Source organism: Pristis pectinata, chromosome 3 (assembly GCF_009764475.1).
Source record: "Pristis pectinata isolate sPriPec2 chromosome 3, sPriPec2.1.pri, whole genome shotgun sequence".
Taxonomy (NCBI): Eukaryota; Metazoa; Chordata; class Chondrichthyes; order Rhinopristiformes; family Pristidae; genus Pristis; species Pristis pectinata.
The window spans coordinates 109,555,139-109,580,123 of record NC_067407.1 but is presented as its reverse complement, the minus strand read 5'-3'; the positions used below and the strand labels follow the sequence as shown (position 1 = coordinate 109,580,123).

General features: G+C 38.9%; 1 protein-coding gene across 1 annotated transcript in view; it reads left to right on the top strand.

Annotated features, from left to right (window-relative positions):
* The window catches only part of ush2a (Usher syndrome 2A (autosomal recessive, mild)), a 630,034-nt gene that overhangs the window by 122,442 nt on the left and 482,607 nt on the right, over window positions 1-24,985 (top strand). The window contains 3 exon segments of the mRNA XM_052011249.1: window positions 2,594-2,723; window positions 5,697-5,817; window positions 5,819-5,880. Of these exon segments, the coding sequence (XP_051867209.1) occupies window positions 2,594-2,723; window positions 5,697-5,817; window positions 5,819-5,880 (313 nt within the window).

Here is a 24,985-nt window from a genome sequence, read left to right as displayed (position 1 = left end):
AAGAAAGAGAACCTCAAGTAGACCAAATTCAGCCTTTGCCATTCAATATCAAGACTCACTCTGAAGTCTATTTTCCAGCCTGATGCCATAATTCCCTCAGTGTCCAATAACCCATTGATCTCAGACCTGAATATGCTCTAACTGAGCATCTACAGCCCTTGAGACAGCAAGCTTCAAAGATTTACAACCCTCTGTGTAAAGAAATTTCTCCTCATTTCAATCCTGAAAGGGCATCCCCTTAATTTAAAACTATGCTGCCTAGTTCTGGATGCCCCAGCTAGAGGAAACAGCTTCTTACATCTACCCTTATATCTATATTGCATTATTGCAATGTACTGTAGATCTCCAACATTAAAGTACATCTATCAGAACATGTTTCAAAACATAGTTTGTCTGGAATTTCTTCCCGAGTTATTAGCACTAAATGAGAAATATAGCTGCATCAGTAATTTGTAGACTGCCACTGAAATTCATTTCTTTGAAGTCAATTTGGATAAAGTTCTATGTGATTTATATTTATTAAGACTTTCTATGGAATTTTTTATTTTAATTTAGTATAAAACAACTACTAGCACTACAAAAGAGATTTTCTGTTTGGCATCTCATAACTGCTGGTAGCAATTAGGTGATGGGCTCAGGAAAACATTTCTATCCATTTCCTTGTGAAAATATACCCAAGCTCCTTTCCATTGGGGCAGTATGCTAGAGTAATTCAATCCTGCTACTTTTGAGTGAAAGCTTTATTAATTTTGCATTTCAGATGCATATGATGGCCTTTGACAAACCTGTTGATATTTCCAACATTTGTGGGCTTCCAGCTAGCTTAACTGACAGGGAATAAAAACTGAGAAACAACAAATTTCTGATGAGATATTTAATTTATTTTTAGTATTTCATCCATTACAGTTAAATTAAAGTGTGTTAATTATTAATTGCAATTGTATACAAAATTTTTAATATAATTGTTTTTTAAATAATTTGTTAAACTTTCCACATATATTGTGGATTAAGTCATGATGGCAATATTTGCATCTTGCCTAAAGCATTCTCATTTTTATTTGCATTTTGGGGAAACTGGATTTATAGAAACCATTTCTGAAAGAATATTCTGGAAAAGACAAATCTGTAAAATATCACCCATTATACCAATATTCATTCCACTTCATGGTGCAACCCTGTATCTGATAGGATGCTACATCATCTGCAGTAACAAGTGCCAATGTTCTATCAATTAGTGCAGATTTGTTTTGAACAATATATTTATTTAATAGTTTAATTACAGCTAGCTTACTGTGGAATCATGTCAAGGATATTACTAAGTCTTTAAGCCATCCTTCCAGCACCAGCCATTATGGTACTAATTTTAGTTAGTGATTCTTGCACACCTACCAAGTAGTTACCATTACTAACTGGCTCTGCATGTCCCAGGTCAGAATGGAGGTATTTGCAGATCAGTTCTAACTGCTATAATATCTTGCCAATCAACCTAAACCATAGGAAAAGCACTGGTAGTGGCAGTCAATGGTCTCCGGATCCTCAACTTAATTGGCACCTGCTTTCTTCTTGGCTAGCATAGCAATCATTTGCATTGTCTATTAATATGTTGATCACATGCATAATCCAAATGAGTGGCTCACACAGAACTACACAATATTCATGAGTAAATTGAGCAATTTAGTGAAATGCTGATGGTTAATGTTAACCAGGTTCTTCCACTGACTTCTTGCTAGCAACTAGAGCTGCATATAGCTGACAAAAGTCACCAAGTTGCAATTTTTTTTGCAAGGCTTTTGTGCAAACTTTAGTTTGGAACCTTTATGTTTTACTGGACAAGAGAGAACCATGACTGATTGAGATTTTACCAGAATTCATAATTTGTGACACTTTCAAATTGAAGTAATTATGGTGTTTTTGTAGTACCATTGTTTTCAAGGTGGCAGTCTGTCCCTGATTTCTACATAATTTACACATCCATTTGTCTTTTTAATCATAGTGAAGTATAGGTAACAGAAAATCTATTGAAAATAATGTGGGTGCAATGCTATTGAAGCCCAAATTAAAGAAAATAAATGTTGCCCATCCTTCCTGTGCCATGCACCTATTTTCCAGACATTATTTGGTTGCTAAGAGATCTGCTTTGAGATATACTACCACATATGGAAATCAATATCGTATCTGCAGCTTCCAATCTTTTTTCCTGCTTGAGTGGAAAACCAATAGGCTTCTTAAATGACACAGGTTACTACAGAACACACTCCATCTTCTAGGACAGTGGGCAGGTAATATATTATGTTGGCATCATATCATGCACTGCTCTAAAGTAGCTACCCAGAACCACCCTAAGATGACTTACTTATTTGTATAAGTAACTGCTCCACAAAGGTCTCATGCAATTCCTTAATTAGGCAATTTTTGAAACGTGTGTTGGATTCTCATTTTGTTCAATTGGAAATTCCTGGAATATTTTTCTTGTCTGTGGTGGATATTGTTAAATGTTTTCTCTGCATCTTTATGTCGTATGTCTAATGGGTTAAGCAATATTGTATGTCTGTTTATTTGAACCTTCTCTAAAAAAAATCTTCTTGTATTTTAGCAGGGTTCTACTGTTGCAATGCCCCCAACTAATGATAGAGGGAAAGCATGCAATGGAAATCTGTGGAGCCAAATATTTGCTGTAGGAATTTGGGCTGAACCAACAATTGTTGTGGATAGTCAATATGCAGGTAATTTATCTGGTGGTGTGGATTGTATTAGGTAATAAATGTCAAATGCATATTGAGCAGATCCATTGAGCAGATAGAATTTAATCCTGACAATTGCAAAGTGATGCCAGATAGAGGTATAACATATACAGTAGATGGCAGGGCATGAAGGAATGTTGATGAACAGAGGACCTTGGGGTTCAAGTCCATAGTTCCCTGAAAGTGGCAACACAAGTAGATAGTTGATGGAGAAGGGATATGGCATGGTTGCCTTTAGGTCAGGGCATAGAATATAAAGATCAAGATGTTATGTTGCAACTTTACAAAACACTGGTTCAAGTGCACTTGGAGTACTGTGTGCAGTTCTGGTTGCCACACTATAGGAAGGATGTGATTATGCTGGAAGTACATAAAATATAAAAGGCATGGATAGGATAGATTGAATCTTTTTCCATGGCATGGGTTTCAAAAACATGAGGGCATATATTTAAGGTGAGAGAAGGAGTTTTAAAAGAGATTTGAAGGGAATGTTTTTACACAGAGAAGTTGATATCTGCAACACACTGCTGGAGGAGGTGGCAGAATCAGATACAATTACTACCTGCAAGAACCATTTATACAGACACAGATAGGCAAGGCATAGAAGGATGCAGATCTAATGTGAGCAAATGGGATTAGTGTAAGTGGACAAAAATGCTTGCATGGATGTGGTGGCCCAAAGAGCCCATTTCTATGCCATGTGGTTCTATGACTCTACGATCATGACATTTTCAATTAACATTAGTATTGCATTTATATAGTCTTTAGGTTCAGCACTTACACTAAGTAGTCACTTAGTAGTACACTAAGATTGGAGATAATACAGGTGTATTTATAGTAGGATTTTTACATGAATGTGTTATTGCTACAGAGAATACAGGTAAAAGTCCTTTCTTCTCATTTGGTTCCGTTGCAACATTTTGAGATTGACATGACTCAAAATACTATTTTTGCTGAGCTTCATTTCCACAAAGTTTTATTGATATTTCTTCCCAATGTAGTTGTTTGAATTTGAAATAATCATCCTTTTGTGTCTTCAAACATTTAATGATTGTGTTATTATGTAGTTATAATAAAGAACTACAGTTCCCAGCAGGCAATGCAAGGGGTCACATGGGGGAAACAGGAAGTGGCTGGAAAGAGCGGGAAAAGCAGCCAGCCTGTCTGTCGCAAGTCTGTTGCAGCCTGTTGTTGTTTTGTTGTTTTAATAAATGTTCAGATGTTAAACCCACACCAAGTTTGTATCGTGATGAAGAACAAACATAACAGTGACCGGGAATTTTAATCTGTGGGAAGCTCAATGCTTTGCAGGTCAAAGTGGCCCACGTGATTGATACCCTGCAACTTCCAACCCCACCCCTCCCCCAAACATTCATCCCCTCCACCACTGACGAACACTGTGTTCTCCAGAATGCAGTGTGTTGTTGTTACTTGCATGAGCTACTCTGATAGTACATCCCTTATCCATGCACTCTACCACCATGAAAAGATAGGGCTTGTGCAATGTAACATTACCACCTGCAATTCCCCTCCCAGTCACACACCATCCTGACTTGGAAATGTGTCATTATTCCCACATGGCTGCTAGGTTTTAAATTCCAGAACTCCCTCCTAACAACATTGTGAGAACTTCCACCAAAAAATCTATAGCATTTCAAAAAGATAGTTTATCACAACATTCTCAAGGGCAATCAGGGATTGACAATAAACACTGGCTTTGTCAATGACACCCAGATTCCAAAAAAATAATAAATTAAAAGAAAATTGGAAGGGGCTCTCACAGATGATAATTGACCTCATGGTCTTACAGAGAGGCAGGTGATTCTCTTAATCATCAACTAATGTAACTAAGCCAGTGCTCAATTAAGAAATAATAAATATAATTCAGTCATTATTCTATGCTCTCAAATTAGTGCAAAGCAGCTGTGAAAGCAGATCAATTCAACAATAATAGTATCATTATACTATTCTGAGTCAAATGAAAATGAAGCCAAAAGATGTACAATAATCACTGCATCAGCTACTGTATGCACAGGAAACAATATCACTATAGTTTGTTATGTACTCAAGTTTAAAAAGGGATTCATTTTTAAAAGTTTTTCAAGTTTGAATTTCTTCTCCTGCCCATTTCCAGAATTGATCTGTATGAACAGTATGCAAGACAAGTATTTCACTGTACCTCGGTACAAGTGACAATAATAAACCAATACTAATACCAAATGTACCAGCAGACAATTGAATACAAATGCCAAGGTCCTTTACCACTACCACGGTATAATTGGTTGTATAATTTTGTCTTCTGTCTGCAGTCTGCATTCGTCTAAGGTCAACACCTGTTTAAACTTCATCTGAGGGTAGGGAAAATAGTAAGATTACGAACTAAGAATATTTTCTTTTGCTAAAGGCAACCTACTGAAAAGATTGATTCATATATTACATAAAACCTAAAAGGAAACCAAGAAATTGAAAGAAAATGGAAGAAATAGGAAAGAGTTTAAACAAGGAACATAGCCATTCAAATTATAAGATTAATGAGAAAAAATGTAGTTATATTTTTGACCTATTAGGTCAGTGGTAAAATTTAAATTACAAGCTCTCCGAAAGTATAAACCAAGTATGTTTTTCTTTTTAGCAGAAGGTTTAATGTACACAGTTTTGAATTTAAACTTCTGTAAAAATATTTTAACCGCATTATTCCTGTGAGAGTTAATTTTTTTTAATATATCAGATGATGATATCAATCCCTTGTTTCTAAATATGTGTACATATGTAGATTTTAATAGCTTTTAAGTTATTCGCCATAACAGCAGAGAAAGTGAAAAGGAAAAAATGTGAAGAAAATTACAATATTTTCTCATTGTAAGTTGAAATATCAAATACTGTACCAAAATATCAAATACAGAAAACACAGTACCACACATTCAATGTTAATTCTTACAATCTTAATTCACAAAGGTGACACAAAAATCATTGCAAAGGGGTATGTGGGATGCCTCAGTGACGTGCAAATAGAGAGAGAGACTCCAACAGAGATTTGGGAGCCATTGGACTGGAATAGTGTGAAGAAAAAGTTGGAATCATCACAGCTGGGAGGGCTGTCCTAGTGTTCTTGTGGGTGGAGCACATTTCCCAGGACAAGGTAATGGTAATTAAACATCTGTTCCCACTGGGCTGGAACAAAGAAGTAATGTTGTGTCAAATGTTATATTATTACACAGGATAAATGCATGGTATTAACAATTCATGTTTTTGAGCTAATGATCAACAGACGTGCAACATCATGAATTTACGTTCTATTATGATGAAGGTGAACTGTCCCATTCACAGAGACTCATATATACCAAAACAAGATATTTTCTTCATCCAATAAATTCTCATTATCAGGTGCCAGATGTGAATCATTAAAAATAACCTGAATTTTTAGGAATCATGTGTATATCTAGCAAGGCAAGAAAGTTGGTGTGTTCAGCATTAAGCCAAATGTTTTTGTTATTATTGTAACAATGGACACTGACAATTTCTCTCTGGCAGTCTCTAGGCAGTGAGAATGATCTGCTTCCATTTCCTATCTGTGGGTTCATATGGGATCTGCAGACTCTGCCACAGGTGGGACAGCTTGTGCTTGAATGAGTGGGTGGGTAGTTTGGGATGCCGTACTCTTCACCTGCAGTTTGGAGTCCCATGAGTCAGTAAGGACATTACATTTTTTCAAGCAGACTTTGAGAAAATCATGGAAGCATTTTCTCTGTCCTCCAGGAAATCTCTTTCAGGAATGGAACTCAGAGTGCTTGTTTCAGGAGTCTGGTGTCAGGCATGCAGATGACATGGCCCAGCCACAGAGTTGGTTGAGTGTGATCAGATCCTCAGTGCTGGGGATGTTGGCCTCAGAGAGAATGCTAACATTGGTTCACCAGCCCTGCTGAAGGATTTGGAGGATTTTGTGGAGAAAATATTGATCATACCTCTCCAGTGCTTTGAGGCACATATTGTAGGTTGGCCATGTCTCTGAAGTAGACAGGAAGACAGGAATATGCTGCTTGGTAGATAATGAGCTTGATGATGCAATTGAGGTCTTGGACTTCTAACGCTCTTCCTCCGTCAGCTGAGGGTGCTGCTGGCACTGGAGGTGATGATGAACTTCATTGTCAATATCTGCCTTTGCTGAGATATGAAAAGTGATCCACATTTACCAGTGCCTTGTTGTGGGTCTCAATTTTTGAGCTCAGTTTTGTGTTCCAGGGGTATGTTGGTAGGGGATCTTTATCTTCCAGATGTTTTTCTGCTCATGCACTTCAATGAAGGATGGGTGACTCGAGGTTAGCTTCCAAACATGCATATAAGCAAGCATCGTGTCTGTATTGTGATTTAATGACTGAGGTTGGATCAGAGGTAACAAAGGCAGAAAAGTTTCCATTTATCCTGTTGTCCCATACAGCAGCAAAAAACTTGAGATGCAATTATGCAGCGAGAGTGATTGAGAAGAAGACTGCTGTGATCACAGAGCTTTGCTTGCCTCCAATCTGCCCTGGGATTACAAAAGCATACATTAATGCTATTTAATAGCAGTAATATACTCATGGGAGTCAAGGGGTATGGAAACAGAGAGGGATGGTGATGTTCAGATCAAATTGGCTCAACTATTTTCCTATTGAATGGTGGAACAGGCTCCAGCGGCTGATTGGCCTCCTCCTGCTCCCGTTCTCATCCTCTAATATAAAATTCCATTGATTCTCAAAAGGTTTCCACAGATTGAAAGCCACTAAGTGAACTCTGCTACTTACATGAGCGGTGAGAGAGAAAAATGAAGATCTAGAGCCTTACACCAGGAATAGGGGAAACGGTAGAATTTATTATTAGGATGTGGTAATTAGGGCATCTTGAACATAATTATAGGACAGAGTGAGTGTGGATTTATGAAATGGAAAGAGCGGAATGGTTGCATTGAGTCAAGACTGGATCAGCCCTGATCTTATTGAATGGTGGAGCAGACCCAATACCGGCCTACTCCCGCTTCTCTTTCTTATGTTCCTTGGTGCATGTCCAATAGAACAGTTGGTATTGGCATTCTATTAGACATACACCAAGGAACCAGGCAAATCTTGAGCATGCTTGGTAGGAACTGTTCAGTTTGTTTCCCAGGAGAGGCTTTGGTATAAGTAGTGTCTGAAGCAGCCTACAAAAAGCACATTTGGGTTAGAATTAAGGAGATTTTCATCTTGTTCATCCTTGGATCAGACATGTATAAGCTTTCATGCCAAATCATCGAGGTTGCAGATCTACCAAATTAAATAGAATATCCATGAGGCATATGGGCCATGTGTAGGAGCAGAATTGTGTTCCACCATAATCTATCATCTCAAGACCTGTGTATTCATCACTCTGATGTCTTTATCAAGCCTGAGGATTAACCTAGTGCTACACAGAGCTATCTGGAGCTGCACGGAACTACATGTATGCCAAATGCCATGTTAGATTCATAGCTAAAGAATCCCACAGCCAACAGATCAGATTAAAGCTGTAACCTGCCACTTCCAATCATGAATGTTGTTGGATAATTAAGCACCTAACCAGAGATCAAGGCTTTATAAACATGAAGAGAGAAAACAGGGAATTAATGACTATTTAGCTTGACATCAATAAAAGGAAAAATGCTAGAATTTATTATTTAGGAAGTGCTAACAAATTATTTAGAAAATAATAATAACATTGAGCAGAGTCAACATGGATTTGAAAGGGAGGTCATGACTGAAATTTTTTTGCCATGTGTAGCAAGTTGTCTCCTGATTAGTGTTTTTGGTCTCAGGTCAAGTCATCCATTAGTAGGTTTCTGTGTGTATTTTTTTTCTTCCATATGAACTTGTAGAGTGACATTTAAATGGTTACTCTGTCTACCTAAAGTGATGTAGTTGTATTGCAAGGTTTTTTGGTCAGCTTCTTTGGTCTTGCATTTTATGATCTTTATTGCAATGCCTTCAGTGGGTCTTCTTAACCCTTTAGTTAGGTGGTTTGATCACATTACTGTTTGACAGTTTAAATTATGGCTTTTTTTCCCTGTTTGCCACCAGCATATGCTCTTTTGTCTTCATATTTATTAATTATAGCTTATTACATTTACAGTCCATATACAAAGTTCATTTGATCAAAAGATCAAAAGAATACTGAATGCTTAAATTGGTCTTGTGATGGAATTGCAAATTCCATAAGAATGCTATAAGTCATGCACATTAATGTAAATAAGAATGGAATGCAACTTCAGTTTTAATTTGATAGTGTAATAATTAATTGGTGTTCTGAAAGGGTGACCACAGCTGCTCTAAATAAGGTTGCATGACTCAATGGTGTTAGTATTTAATGAGCATTGATTTCAGTCAGTTCATACCTCTCAAAAGGTGTTTTCTTCTATTTTATGAATTTTTCTATTTAAGTAGGATGGAAGGAAAAACTAGGAAAAGTTATTGATGGAAAATTTTCTCTTGTAATAATGATGAGTCAATACCTCTTTGTGCTGTGCCAGTACAAGACCTGCAGCTGTGAGTGGTATATGGTAAGCTTTTTGCCTTTTTAGTAGTGAAGTGGGAATGGTTGCTCAATGTTACAGAGATAGCTTTGCCTTAACAGGCATATCCACCACTCATGCCCATACCAATCATTTCCTTGGTGCTGAAAACCTCTCGCTAGAAATCTTTGTAGGAGCAGGCTGATGTGTCACTATAAGGTAACCGACTTCCTGCATTATCTACTTCCCAGTGTGACAGATCAAGGCGAGCTAGACTGGTACAGATTAAAACCAAGGTCTCCAAGTACACCAGTCAAGTCATTTACATGGTAATTATATTTAATTTTATGACATCACCGAAAAGGGTAGATCCATTTTAGAGATTAAAGGAGAGTCCATATTTTCTAAGGTTTGTGGTTTCTACAAGATGGTAATGCACAGATGTGGATGATAGACTTTTCACTTTTCACGTTCACAGATGACCATGCAAAGGTTGATGATATTCATAAGCAGTGTATATGAACCATGACCCTGGATTCAACAGCTTAAACAACCTTCTATATCCATTGGCACTTGTTCTTCCTTATTCATGTTTTTTTTCATGAATTATGGATGCATCTGTATTGAGGTTTACACAGTGAGAAGTGGTTGGTATTGGCATTGGTATTGGTTTATTATTGTCACTTGTACCGAGGTACAGTGAAATGCTTGTCTTACAAACCAATTGTACAGGTCAATTCATTACACAGAGCAGTTACATTGAGTTGAGGCCAGGGGAGTTTGTACATCTTATTCTCTTGAATGGCTATAATGCGGGTGCAACAGGGACACATCTTGAGGTGGATAGGCCTATATGAGACTTACATATTTCTGTGGTCTCATCTTAAAATAGAAATGAAACACCTGTGCCCATTTTGTGAATCTTAGTGCCACAGATTCATAGAGCTATACAGCATGGAAATCAGGTCCTTCAGCCCAACTCATCCATGCTGACCAAGTTACCTAATTGAGTTTGTCCCATTTGCTTACATTTGGCACATATCCATCTAACCTTTCCTATCCATGTACTTGTCTAAATGTCTTTTAAATGTCATAACTATACCTGCCTCTACCACCTCACCTAGCAGCTCGTTCCACATACGGACCACCCTCTGTGTGGAAAAAGTTGCCCTTCAGATCCCTTTTAGATCTTTCCCCTCCCACTTTGAGCATATGCCTTCCAGTTTTGGAGTCCGCTACGCTGGGGAAAAAACTGTAGCTATTCGCCTTATCTATGCCCATCATGGTTTTATAAACCTCTATAAGGTCACCTCTCAGCCTTCTACGCTCCAGGGAATAAAGTCCTAGCCTATCCAACCTCTCCTTGTAACTCAAAACACCCCATTCCCAGTAACATTCTCTTAAATCATTTTTGCACCCTTCCCATTTAATGACATCCTTCCTATAGCAGGGTGACCAGAACTGTATGCAGTACTCCAAAATGGAGCTTTACCACCATCTTGTATAGCTGTAACATGTCGTTCCAGCTCTTGTACTCAATATCCTGACCATTGAAGGCAAGTATGTCAAAAACCACCTTCATCACACTGTCAACCTGTATCTCCACTTCCAAGGAAGTATATATCTGTACCCTCAGTCCTGCCCTGATTTGTCTTATCAAAAACCAAAACCTCGCATTTATCTGAATTAAACTCCATTTGCCATTCCTCGGCGCACTGGTCCAGTTGAACAAAATCCTGTTGTAATCTTAGATAGCCTTCTTCACTGTCCACTACACCACCAATCTTTGCGTCATCCCAAACTTACTGATCATGTCACCTACATTTTCATCCAAATCGTTAATGTGAATGATGAATAACAGCGAACCCAACACTGACTCCTGCAGCACACTGCTGGTCATTGGCCTCCAGTCTGAAAAATGACCCTCGACCACCACCTCTGTTTCCTACCATCAAGCCAATTTTGCAACCAATTGGCTAGCTCGCCCTGGATCCCATGCAATTTTACCTTCCAAGCCAGCCTACCATGCGGTACCTTGTCAAAGGCCTTGCTGGAGTCCATGTAGACAACATCTACCCAGCTGCCCTCATCTATCTTCTTAGTCACCCCTTCAAAAAAACTCAATCAAATTCGTGAAACACTATTTCCCATGGATGAAGCCATGCTGACTATCCCTAACCAGCCTTACACAATATTTATCTACTGGCATTGAAGAAACTTATAGTCACAAAGTCCTACAGCACAGAAACAGGCCCTTTGGCCCACCAGGCCTATGCAGACCATTAAGTACTGATTTATACCGATTTCAGTTACCAGTACTTTGACTGTAGCCTATTGGCGATAAGGTGCTCATCAAGATGCTTCCTAACTGTTGCGAGAGTAAAATGGCTTAACTAAAAATCCTTAAATATATCCATTTTTATCACTGATTTGTATTCAGAAGGAATAGAGTTACTTCTCCATGCTACACAGATCTATTCTGGGCTGCTGTCAGCCTTTTTTTTTGCTGTTCCTAGCTTTTTCTTGTTCTCTTCAATCCTCTCTAAAATTAGCTGAGGCAAGCAGTCCAACTTCCATCTTCCCTGCTTCTGGAGGCTTTTCTGCTAGAGCCTCACTTCAGTTATTGCTGGAATATCATGAAAACACCAAAGCCCATTTGAGCATGGGTAGGTATCCAGAACCATGAAGGGTGTAGTTGAGATTGTTTGCTACAGGGCCGGGGATCCATTGCAGCACTTGAACACTGGATGACTTCTGCTTCTGAAAGAAGTTGCTGAATGAGAGTTGAGTTTGTAAGTGGTAAAGTGGATCTGGCCACCTCTTCTATTCTGTTGGGACCTGCTCCAGGAACGATTCAAAAGCTAGTGCTAGATTGGAGCAAGATATACCCCTTCCCTCATTCACGCCACCAAGCTTTTCATGGTTTAATACAACCAATGCTACAAATTTTTTTGTGTATGTTCTCAGCTTTCTTCCAGAGGCCCCCTCAAACAAAGAAGGCAGAACCTGTGTGCATGGCCTCAATTTCCGGGGATTTGGTACCTGAGCCCTTTCTCCAGCTACAGACTACTCATGCCCAGCAACTTGCTACGTGCTGACTTGACTTTAAACTACCGCCTTGTGTATGGTGACCAGAAATTGAAAGACCCCCATAATAAGCAGTCACCAAAGCATGTCTTAACCATGACTCTGCCACTGGGAACTTCAGAAGCAGTTGAGGATACAAGTATTATGTTCTGCTGGGCAAGTTTTACATGATGAAAGATTTTTCCTTTCTATATGGTGAAATCAGGTGATTGAGGCTGGGCCGTTATTCCCATTTATTCATTGGGCATTGCTGGCATCTCTATTTGGCCCTGAAATGAATCAAAGATATTATTGGGTTTGCAGTCACAATTATCCCACACTGCAGAAAGATGACAGATTTCCTCCTCAGAAGGACAATGAACCAGGTGGATTTACATGACACTGATGTTTTCATAGTTACCATTATAGGTATCATCTTCTAACACCAGGTTTATTTAATTAATTGAGTTCAAATTTGACAGCTATCATGGCAGGATTAGATTCTTGTGTCTGTTGATCAGTGGTCCGGAACTTTGGCTGCTCTCCAGTAACTTTACCGCAGTGCTACCATACGTAATAGACTACATTAGCTGGTGATATTGGGGAGAGCACTGCAAATTGGAGCTGGGGTAAGGGATCAGAGGGCAGTTGTGGTGGCCAGGATTAGAAGATAAAAGGTTCAGTTTGAGTTGGTTGAGGAAAGGATTGGATAGAGTTTGCAAGCTGGTGATAGTTGGTGCTGCGGCATTACTTAAAGGATACCTGGCTCTCTTGCATTGTGAAAATGTGCTTCTGCATAAATAGCCTGTGAACAGCATGGATGTGCATGTGTGGATGGAAATCACAGAAGTGGCATCCAGCCACTCCATTAAAGATCACTGCACCTACCCTGGCTCTTTCATGCATTGCAAGGTTTGACCCACAGGAGGAAAATTGTGGATCATGCAGCTTACAGCAATCTCCCTATTTTCTTTCAGGAGGTAAAAGGGTTGAGTTTGGGTTGGCAGATCAGTGGTCAGGGAAAGGATTGGGCAAAGTTTGCAAGCTTAGGGCATTGTGATGGTTGTTACAGGGCATGGGAGGTGGAGGACCAATGTGTCTCACCTTTGCTTTTAAGATTAGCAAACATGTTTATATAAAGCATTTTAAAAAATAAATCACAAAGTAATTGGCTTTTTTTATTAGCTATCAAGTCTGAATATTTTGAAAAGTTGAATGATTTTTCTTCATTTTCGAGAATCCACCCACATCTATGGCTTTTTTATGAAGTCATCCTGATCTTCTCCATGCTCATTAGTTTAAATTATTATCTTTTTACTCTGTAACCCTTTAGATAATTTCATTAACATCAAATACACCACTGGAGCTACCTGTTCTCCTCGCAGCTATATCCAGTTCTGAATAATTTTAAACTTTCATGGAATTCTGTATCATCTTTATCTTTGCCATGTATCAGATCTTTTGGTGCTCCTCCTGCAAAAAATCAGCATGGAATAAAGATTTTCTTTCTTCAGATCCCTGGTTGCCTTTAGGGACAGTAATCCAGCTGAGAGCAATTCCATACATTTTCATCTGAAGAAGTATTCAGCATTTAATTTCATTTCTTGGGTGTACAATTTACATTCTCAGTTTGTTTCCACTAAAATGAGGGTTAACAAATTTGACTGAAATGTAGACACTGATATTTTGATGACTAAGCTTTCAAATGTCTATCAAAATAGATCTTGTGTTTGAATATTGAGTTGAACAAAATATCAGATTTCAAGTAGTCTTCAGGAGTGTTCAGCAGAATGTCAGTGGGACTCACTGTAGACTGGAGATATGATGCACTGTTATCCATGTAAGGTTAAAAAAAAAGTTGTCATTATCCTGGACCTCTCATAAACTCAATTGCATTGAATTTCGGTGTAAGGCATCGAGATGTATTCTTCATCTAGCTGTTGGAGCAGGTTGCATTCATATATTGATCCTCTTTCTGAAAACTATTACAATACTTAGCAGGTGCAAATGGCAATGACTGGACTACACAATTACTTAAACTCAATCTGCATGGATTTAAAGTATCCAACAAGTCTAAAGAACTGGATATTGCGTTATGGCATTTTCAAACATCATGTCACTCTCCTTCAAGGAAATATTCTTCTCTTCAGCTTACATTTATATAGCTCCTTTAACATGGAAAAAGTCCTAAGGCATTTCACAGGAACACGATCAAACAGAGCAATTACCATACTCGGCAGTCACAAGTTTTAATTGAATTCAAAGAGTGTTGAAGTTAAGAGCTTTATTTTCCTCTTTTAGATGACAGGGAGCAATTTTCCTCTTTCCACCTGGCTAAGACGTGGCCATGAATTTCTGAAATAGTGGTCGCTGAGGCCCATTTGTTGTGGACCTATGTCTTGTCTGCTGTCCCCTTGAAAGTGATTGTCACAGTGAGCTTGAACTCTTTAGTTTCTGTACTATTCCAGGGAGCAGTGGATGCTGCAAGCCTCATTGAATGCTTTGCTGCTGAGCACTGCAGTAGCACAGAAACTCCACTCAGGGAGAGAATTCATCTGCTTCACCTTGAGTGGAAAGTAGTAGGCAGCATAGGCATATAACTTTGCCCACACCACAGGTGCCAGAAGTTTAGCGACCACGTGTATTAAGTGATTTGATATATACATTTCACATCAGCAGAAATCTCACTTTCTGAATGTACAAAGAGTAAATGACTACTTTCAGAAGATTCTTATCGTCAATGTAATACCACATGGAAGCTCGCATTGACTCCTTATGTCTGCCAATGGTAAATTGGTAAATTGGTTTAATATTGTGGCAGGCACCTTTCTTGTCTGCATGCATTGATAAAGAGAGTGTTTTCACGCTGTGCCTAACTTCTCTTCAGTTCAGATAATGATTTTACTCCCTGAATGAAGGCTGAGACAAGGAGGCAGTCTGTCCCCAAATGTAGCAAAATCTTGCCATGATTTAAATGGAATGATATTGTGAATGTTAACATTGCACTACTCTAGTGCCTGATAATGACCATCTCCATCAATAGGGAGTCTCATAACTTTCTTCTGATTTTTCTTGGTGTTACCATTATCTTTTTTTGCCTAAAGCAACATCCTGGACTTAACCATTGACCAGAATCTATGCAGGGTCAGGCTTTAAAGTGTTGTGACTGAAAGAGTGTGTCAAAGGCTTGGCGTTTTGTAGTAAAGGATTTAACTCCTGATAATGCCAATGCTTACCATAAGGCTCAAGTCATGTGCAAAAATGGCTAGTTCTCTATGCATTGAAAGCTCAGATTGAACAGGGATTGAATAATTTGGAGAAACATGAGTTTTGTTAAAAATGGTGGTTCCATAAGAAGATAGAACCGTCAGGCTGTGTGGTGACTATAAGGTCATGCTCAATCATGAACACTATCCTTTATGCTGACCTAGGTGGAGTGAAATTATTGACAACATTAGATTTTTCTCATGCATATATGCAACCAAATGTCAATCAGGATATCCAACAATTCCTGATGATGAAAATGCATAAGAAGTCTTTTTCTACTCCACATATAAAATTATGAGAGGCATAGATAGGGTAGATAGAGTCTTTTTCCAGGGTTTAATGTCAAATACTAGAGGGCGTAGATTTAAGGTGAGACAGGGAAAATTTAGAGGAGATTTATGAGGCAGTGTTTTTTTTTACACACAGTGGTAGGTGCCTGGAATGTGCTGCCAGGGGAGGTGGTGGAAGTAGATATGATAGTAATACTTAAGAGGCATTTGGACAGGCACATGAACAGGCAGGGAATGGAGGGATATAGACCATGTGTGGGCAGATGAGATTAGTTTAAATTGGCATCATGGTCAGCAGAGACATTGTAGGTCGAAGGCCTGTTCCTGTGTTGTATTTGTCTCTATGCTCTATGTAACTCCAATATGATGTTAAATAATTCCTTAAACTCTGACAAAATGTTACCAGGATGTTTGTTTAATTAGCTCAATGATTATTGCACAGACTGAGGAACAATATTTCCAAATTCTATCAGAGTATTAAAGATACTTGTGCTTTACAGAGAAACTTGTGCTTTTATGCAACATGAAATGGTTTCTCTTGCTTATGAGTGGATTGCATAGTTTACAGCCTATAAAAGAAGAGGTGCAAGCCATTGCAAAAGCTCCAAGGTCTCAGAATGGTCCAATATTGCACATGCTCTCTGGCGGATTTGCATCAGTATTTTTGCCTCTTTATCATTATTAAGGAAGTAGCTGGGGCAGAGAGCAACAATGATCTTAAGGTATGTGGAAGGTACAGTTAAGTAGTACAGCCCTTTTTGTCCATTCCAACACTGCCTGTGAATTAAGGTCAGTGTGTGATGCTTCAAGCTCTGATCTTGAGGTGCTTATCAGCCATGTAATGGATGACAGGCAGGAAAAACCCAATACCTTTGAATCCAGCATTGGACAAAATTAGAACTAAATTATGCCCAAACAAAATAGGAAGTATTGGTGTCAAAAAGCTACATCAATTACTCTTTGGAAGGCTGTTCCAACTAGTAAAAGGTCTCAAACCATTATTGTCAAATTTGGACACAAAGTCAGCTATACCATCAATGCCAGCTATACCACCAATGCCAGCATCATAAATGACACAGTGGACAATTATTCTATTCTCAGTATGATTAAAAGGTAAAAGACCTTTCAGCAGAAGACCTTTAAGCAGAACATAGTGGCAGATGCATTGTCTAAATGACCCCATGAGAGTCTAAACATGGGAGTCTACACAATTTTCAGGTGAAATTGAAAATAGCAAAAAAATCAGGCTGTATGTTGTGCTTAAGCAAACATTATGAAAGGTTAGTCAGAAAATGAACAGATGAAGATCTAGAACCATTTTATTTCTACTGAAATGAGTTGTCATTTACAACAGGGCATGTGTATGGTAAAATCTGCAGCTGTAAAACCAAGAATATGGACAGAGTCTTTTACAGAATTCATTCGTATAGGACAGAAAACAATTGCTCACCATTCTGTACACTGGCCAAGTTTGGACTAAAGGCTACAGGAGTTGATAAATCAGCATTCTTCTGCATCTAGGCAATAACACAGGATTGAGGATGACTTGTGTTTACTTGCATTCTGTGGCTTCTGAGATGGCTGCTGAGGCCAATGTGGGAACTGCAGTCTCTACTACAGATGGGGCAGGAAGTGCCTGATGGGGCGGGCAGATGGGTAGTTTTTTAGATAATGCCCTCCATCCATCACTTACAGAGGGCTTTTGTGTGCTTCTGATGCACTGCCTTGAGGCTTTCAATGCCATCCTGAATGTTCCTTCTCTGCTTTTAGTCAAGAGGTTCCCAGGAGTCAGTTGGGACATTGCACTTCTTCAAGGAACTTTGAGCACATCCTTGAATATTTTTCTCTGTCTGCCTGGTAAATCTCCTCCATAAGTGGACTCGGAATAGCTTGCCTATATCAGGAGTCTGTGGTCAGGCCAGCAAATGATATGACCTGCCCAATATAGCTGACTCAGAGTAACTGGGGTTTCAAAGGAAGGGATGTTGGCCTGGGAGACAAAGCAGATGTTGGTTGATCTATCTTAACAGTGAATTTGGAGGATTTTGCCTGGAATTATCCAGGTATCAGAAGCATACAGGAGGATAGAGATCACTACTACCTGGTAGACCATGGCTGTATACCAGGTCTGAGGTTTTGATCTTTAAATACCCTTTGCTTCAATTGACCAAGGGCAGCGAATAAAAGTATCTGCCCTTGCTGAATGATGACTCATGATGAGCAGTCGTCCACATTTGAGCAGTTTAATGGGCTACTGAACTCCTAAAAATAAGATAAGATATAAGATAAGATATCTTTATTAGTCACATGTACATCAAAACACGCAGTGAAATACATCTTTGTGTAGCGTGTTCTGGGGGCAGCCCACAAGTGTCACCATGCTTCCGGCACCAACATAGCATGTCCACAACTTCCTAACCTGTACGACTTTGGAATGTGGGAGGAAACCAGAGCACCAGGAGGAGTCCCACGCAGACACAGGGAGAACGTATAGACTCCTTACAGACAGTGGCCGGAATTGAACCCGAGTCACTGGCGCTGTAATAGTGTTACGCTAACCGCTAAACTACACTACACTAAAGCACAGCATTAAAGAGCTTCTGTCACAAATCCACAATCTGGGGAGAGAAGGATGAGCCAGGAGATCTCAGAGATGCTGTAATCATAACCAGCTACAAGAAAGGAGACAAGTCTGACTGTATTACTGTTGAGTTGACTCCCTGTTGTCTGCTGTAGGGAAAGTCATCATCAAGGTCCTGCTCAACCACTGCCTGCTGGGACTCAAGAACTGCTCCCCAAATCACAGTATGGATTCTGTCCATCTGGGGTCACAGTGAACACAATCTTCACCACACGAGAAAAGCAAAGAACAATATCAGTTACTATTCCTGGCCACCTTCAACTTCGCTAAAGCCTTTGACCCCATCAATTGGGATGGACTACTGAATATCTTACTCAAATTCGTTTGTTCACGGAAATTCATCTATAACTTATGTTTGCTTCATGCCAACAACCGGTCGATAACAGCACCAATCTCAGTGAAGGCCATAAAAAGGCTACAACGTTATCCCAACACTTTTCTCAATCTTTCTTGCTGCAATGCTGCACCTCACCACCAACAAACTTTCTGTGAGAAAGAAGTTAATCTTCAGAACTAATGGGAAACTGTTCAACCTACAGCAACTACACTCCAGAACCAAGGTCTCCTGAACCTCAGTCGTCAAGCTTCAGGATACAGACAATGCCTTTGTTTGCACATTTTTTAAAGACTAAAATTCAAGATGTCACTGACTTGTTCACAGAAGCATACAAGAGGATGAATTAGTGCACTACCTGTTAAGAGTGCAGATCGACACCTACGAAAACACCAGAGCAAATGTGGGCTTGGCCAGAGAAAGTCTTTCAATGTTTGCACATTGATTTTTGTCAAATGGGCATGACCATTTCCTTGTCCTTATTAATAATCATGGAAGTTAAATCATAGTAACATAGCAAATTGAAGCAGGAACATGTACCTAGATTAGGTGTTAACTGCTCAGCTTTTAAAAAAACAATATTGTTATAATAGAGTTGTAATAGTAGGTGATTTTAACTTCCCTGATACTAGGACATAGAACAATAGAACAATTACAACACAATTCAGGCCCTTCGGCCCACAAAGCTGTGCCGAAATTGACTGGGACTGCCATAGTGCTAAGGGATTAGATGGGGCAGAATTTGTTAAGTGTGTCCAGTAAAGTTTTCTGAAGCAATATTTAGATGCCCTACTAGAAAAAAGGTTACACTCAATCTCCTCTTAGGAAATGAGGCTGAGCAACTGGTTGATGCGTTAGTGGGAGAGCACTTTGGGACCTGTGACCATAATTCTATTGTTTTCAAAATAGTTATGGAAAAAGGTAGGACTGGTCCTCAAGTTAAAGTCCTAAATTGGGGGAATGCTAATTTCAATGGCATCAGATAAGAACTTGCAGATGCTGTATGGGAGAGGCTGTTTGCAGATAAAATACAACTGGGAGGCTTTTAAAAATGAGATAGGAAGAGTTCAGGGCTAACATAGAACCATACAGCACAAAGCAGGCCCTTCGGCCTGTTAGAGTGAAGGGCAAGGCTGGCAGGACCAGGGAACCTTAGTTGATGAGAGATATTGAGGCTCGGGTCAGGAAAAGGAGGCATATGTCAGATATAGGCAGAAGGGGTCAAGCAAGTCCTTTAAAAGGTATAAGGGATAGAATAGTACACTTAAGAAGGAAATTAGAAGAGCAAAAGGGGGCCATGAGATGTCCCTGACAGATGAGCTAAAGGAGAATCCTAAAAGATTCTATTAGTATATTAAGAGCAAAAGAGTAACTGCAGAGAGAGCAGATCCCCTGAAGGATCACTGTGGTAATCTATGTGTGGAACCACAGGAGATGTTAAATGAATGCTTCTCATCTGTATTTACTTTGGAGAAGCACATGGAATGGAAGCTAATAAGCTCAGGGAAGAGAACAATGATACCCTGAAACATATCGATATTACAAAAGAGGAAGTTTTGGCAGTCTTGAAGGGCATAAAGATGGATAAATCCTGAGGTCCTGATCAACTGTACCCTGGTACATTGTGGGAAGCAAAGGAAAAAAATTGCTGGGTCCCTGGCAGAGATTTTTGTAACTTTGTTAGCCATAGATGAGGTACCGGAAGACAGAAGGATGGCTAATGTGTGTTTTTATTTAAGAATAGCTGCAAGAAAAAGCCAGGGAACTCCAGGTCATTGAGTCTTGTATCAGTGGTGGGAATGTTACTGGAAGGGAATTTGAGAGGCAAGGTTTATTTGCATTTGGAAGGGCAAGGACTGATTAGGGATAGACAGCAGGCTTTAGTGTAGGAATTCATGTCTCTCAAATTTGATTGAGTTTTTTGAAGAGGTGACCAAGAGGTCTGACATGTGCAGAGTGGTATACTTTGTCTACATGGACTTTAGCAATGCTTTTAGCAAAGCCAGCATGGTAGGCTTGTCCAAAGGTTAAAATTTGCAGGACTGTGGTATTTGCATTTGAATTCACTTTGTTCAGGAGAGAGCTAGTCATTTCCTTTTAAAGCTTTTCAATAAAACCTTTATTACCTTTTTTACATCAGCACTAAAAGTTTATATTTTGATGTGAGGAAGGCTTTGTTTAGGTTGCAAGAATTAATATTTTAGTTATAGAATGTTTCATTAATAAGTGCAGTGACCTGCATGGAAGGACAGACCATTGCTAAGAACTGTGAGTGATGCAGACTCTTTTAGTGTCATTTTTACTGCTACTGTGATTAGAAACTGTGAAAGTAACAGCAAACTGTCATATGAATGGTGATTCAAATGAGTTTCAGTTGTAATGGGATTTATGAGATTTGTGTAAAAAGTGAGATAAATACAGTATTAGTCTGTCATTGCTACAGAATTCTATGGTCATTAATATTTACAAACGAGAAAAAACTTTATACTTCCCAAAACATATTCATGTTCAAGGCTGTTTGATGTGGAAAAATAGCCATAAATTAAGAATCAGGACTCTCATGAAATATTGATTATTCTCATACGATCATTGGGACACACTTGTTCAAAACTTCTCCACCAAAAACAATGTTCTGCTTTCATAAACTGATCTACAAATTGCACAAGAGTTAAAATAAACTCATTTTTAGATCACATGCAAATGTGCTGCTGCATGAACTATAAACTAAGTACAGTAACAATGTCATTATGCATCATCTTTATTTCATGTGCTTCGAACTAGAACTTTCATTATCTAATTGGTAAAATTACATTAGATCTGTCTGTTATCATCAGTGGATTCTTAGTCCTTCAAATTTTAGGATTTGCTTAGGCATAACGTATAAAGATGGCTCTCTTTATTTCCCGTACTAAAATATTTCTTTGTTAACAACTGTGAATTTGTTACTCTAAGGGACTGTGGTTCATTATATTTTGTAACAGAATTTATTGCTGTCATTTTATATCTGTGCCTGGAAGGATAAGCAACCAAGTTGGTATAATGACATTCTATATGCCATTTATGTATTTCTGTGAAAACATTGCACTAGTTTTGTTTTTTCTCTATTGTTTGCAGCGTAGTTGCTCAATTTCCAGAGGCAGTGAGTCTCAAGAAGTTAGATGTTAACTATAAAGCAATCCAGCTGCGGAGTTTGCAAGTTAACTGCTCTGTAGTGTCATGAGGAACCCAACAAGCAGCAAAGTAGTTCTGTTGGGGGAGGACAATTGTTTCTGGCTAGAGAAATCCTAGTGATTTTTGTTGTGTCTCATGTGGCATTCCTCTTCCTCTTCATTATTTAAATCTATTTAAGCTTCACACTTTTATAGTCATCTTCAGCTGCATCACCAGGTAAAATTGCATGCAGGTGTAAAGCACACATTTTAAAAAAAAATTTCTCCCAAGATAGAAGTCAGGGTACCATGTATGCCCTCAGTCTTTGAATAGAAAGAGCTTAGAGCCTGAAATTGATTAGTGTTCTTCGGAGGCAATGCATCTGGATTCAGGATGTCTTGCTTCCACTCCAGTTCTGCGAGGTTCTGAGATTGTTAATGAAACTAATGTGAGCTCCATAGTCTCTGCCACAGTTAGGTCAGGAGGTACTTGATGGAACAGGTTTGTAGTTTGTGAAATAGTATACCCCATCCATCAGTTATGCTGGGTTCTTCCATGCTCCCAATAAACACACTGAGGATTCTCATTTCCATTGACAATTATGGACTAGAGGTTTCCACCCATCTGTAGGGAAGTTGTACCTTTTTTTTTCAAGGAGGCTTTGACAACATCCTTCAATCATTTCCTCTATTCACCTGTTACTCTCTAGTCATGATGGAACTTGAAATAGAGTGTTTGTTTCAGGGGTCTGGTGTTGTGGATGGAAAGGAATGTGGCCTGCCCAGTAGAGCCAGCTTGAGTGTAACTGGGGCCTCAAGGCTGGAGGTGTTGGCCTAGGAATAGATGTTGTTGTTGAGTTGCTTATTCTGCCAGTGGATTGAGAGGATTTTCTGGAGATGCCATTTGTGGTACTTCTCCATTGCATTGAGGTACCTGCTATAAGTAGTCCATATTTCAGAAGCAAAGGAGGGCAGGCATCACTGGTGCTGGTCGACCATAAGCTTTGTGCCAGCTCTGTGGTCTTGATTTTCAAATACTCTTTACTTTAGATGGCCAAAGGAGTGCTGGCACACTGAAATGATAGTGAATTTTATCATCAAGTTCTTCTCAAGATATACCGCATGTTCCATGTTTTCCAGGTCTCATCATGGATCTATATTGTCTGAGGGTGGTGTTATGCAGGTTATTAGAGGACCTTGGTTTGGTAGATGTTCAGTGAAGGTACTTATTTCATTGAGCACTTCAAGGAACAAGTTGACGATGTCCTGTAGCTTGGTGTCCAAACTTACACATTCACAAGCGTCATCTACATGTTGCAGCTCGATGAGTGAAGTTTGTTTTGAAATGGAAGTAACATTTGTTGAACTATTTCCAATTTGTCCTGTAGATTAGCTACACTCCCACAGGAGGCTTATTGGAAGTGAGGTGCAGTATTGTGGCAATGAGGATGGAGAACTGATAGAAGATGTAGCCTTGCTTGACATCTGTTTGTACTGAGATTGGGTCTGCTGTGTGCTCATTGATAAAGATCACTTTGTAAATGTCACCATATAGCTGAAGCCAGCCAAATTTGAGAAAGATACTCTCCAGTCCCCCAATACCATGTGTGCCAACAACATAAAACCATGCTTGGTGCCATTTCAGAATGGCATCATCTGGCTGAAGACTGCCATGGGGTGCTAAGTTCTCTTTAGGAGTTTCTATTGAATGGAGTCAGTGACAATCTTCAGTATTGTGTCTGCTATGATAACTGGACTGTGTTACTTTGTGGATGTTTTAACTGTGGCTACCCTTCCTCAAGAAAGTGCATCAGTTGGACTCCGCTCATGGTAGTCCAAATTATTGATGTTGATTGACAGAAACAAACAAAATATAAATAACTGGTTCTCATTTCATTTAAACTCTGATGACACATGTCAATTTTAAATTGGTTAGTATCTCTGATCATCATGGATACCTGGTGAGATGCCTAAGACCTGACCAGTATCGTATTAGATTTATGCCCATTGCTTTGTACTGTTATGTCTTTGCAATGTTCTCAGTTTACTCCATACTTATTTCAAACTTTTTTGAAGGTTTGCAGCATTTGAATCTAAAAGAGTCCTTGCTCATAAAATAAAAGCTTTGTTAATATATTCACCTTTTAAGTCTACTTGCTAATAATTGAAGGCTTTTATCTTGAATTATTTTATTGATGGTTATCGTGTCCACAGAAGGGTCAATCAGCTGTTGGTATTAGTCATAGCTGATTTATGTATGCATTTGCTTCATGGGATAAATGGCCTATGGCTACAACTTAATTTCCTTTTGAAGGTGGTATCTGGGTTTAGCATTGCTTCCGGTATTTGTTTTGCCTTTTATTTTCAATATCTCCAAATTTGCATGAGCTACTAGGCTGCCCTTAGGCTTTTATCAATCTACAGTTAGCAAGTAAGGTTCAATTAATTCCTGTGAGATGTGATAAATGATCCCAAAGGTATCCTAATTGATACATTAGATCTGATACTTCTGCGAGCAGAATTGAAGTTTTAAGTCCTACAAAGTATTTCAGCAAAGGATCTCAGTGCAATATAATTCTAATCATCAGCATTAATAATGAGTTTATATGGCATTTACCAAACAGGAAAATATTCCGAAGTGTTACACGGGAACAAAATCAGGCAATAACTGACAATGAGACAAATCTGAACGTGTACGAAACAGTCTGCAAGTCTTAATCCAAAATGATAAATTATTTTTACTCCTTTGAAATTTTAAAAAAACCATTTCAAAAAATGTCTTTTTCCAATTGTGAACAGTGCAAGTTTTGATTTGATTGCAATTCTTATATGTTCAGTAATGTATTTATTTCTTGACATGCAGACATCACTGGTAATGGGACTTCTGAATGAACATTATCTTTGGCTGGGCCCTACCATTGTCGAGGATGGGAATGTTTGGAGATTCCAGCTGTTTGTTGGGTTTTTAGTTGTACACCTTAATTCTCAACAAGATTAGGCA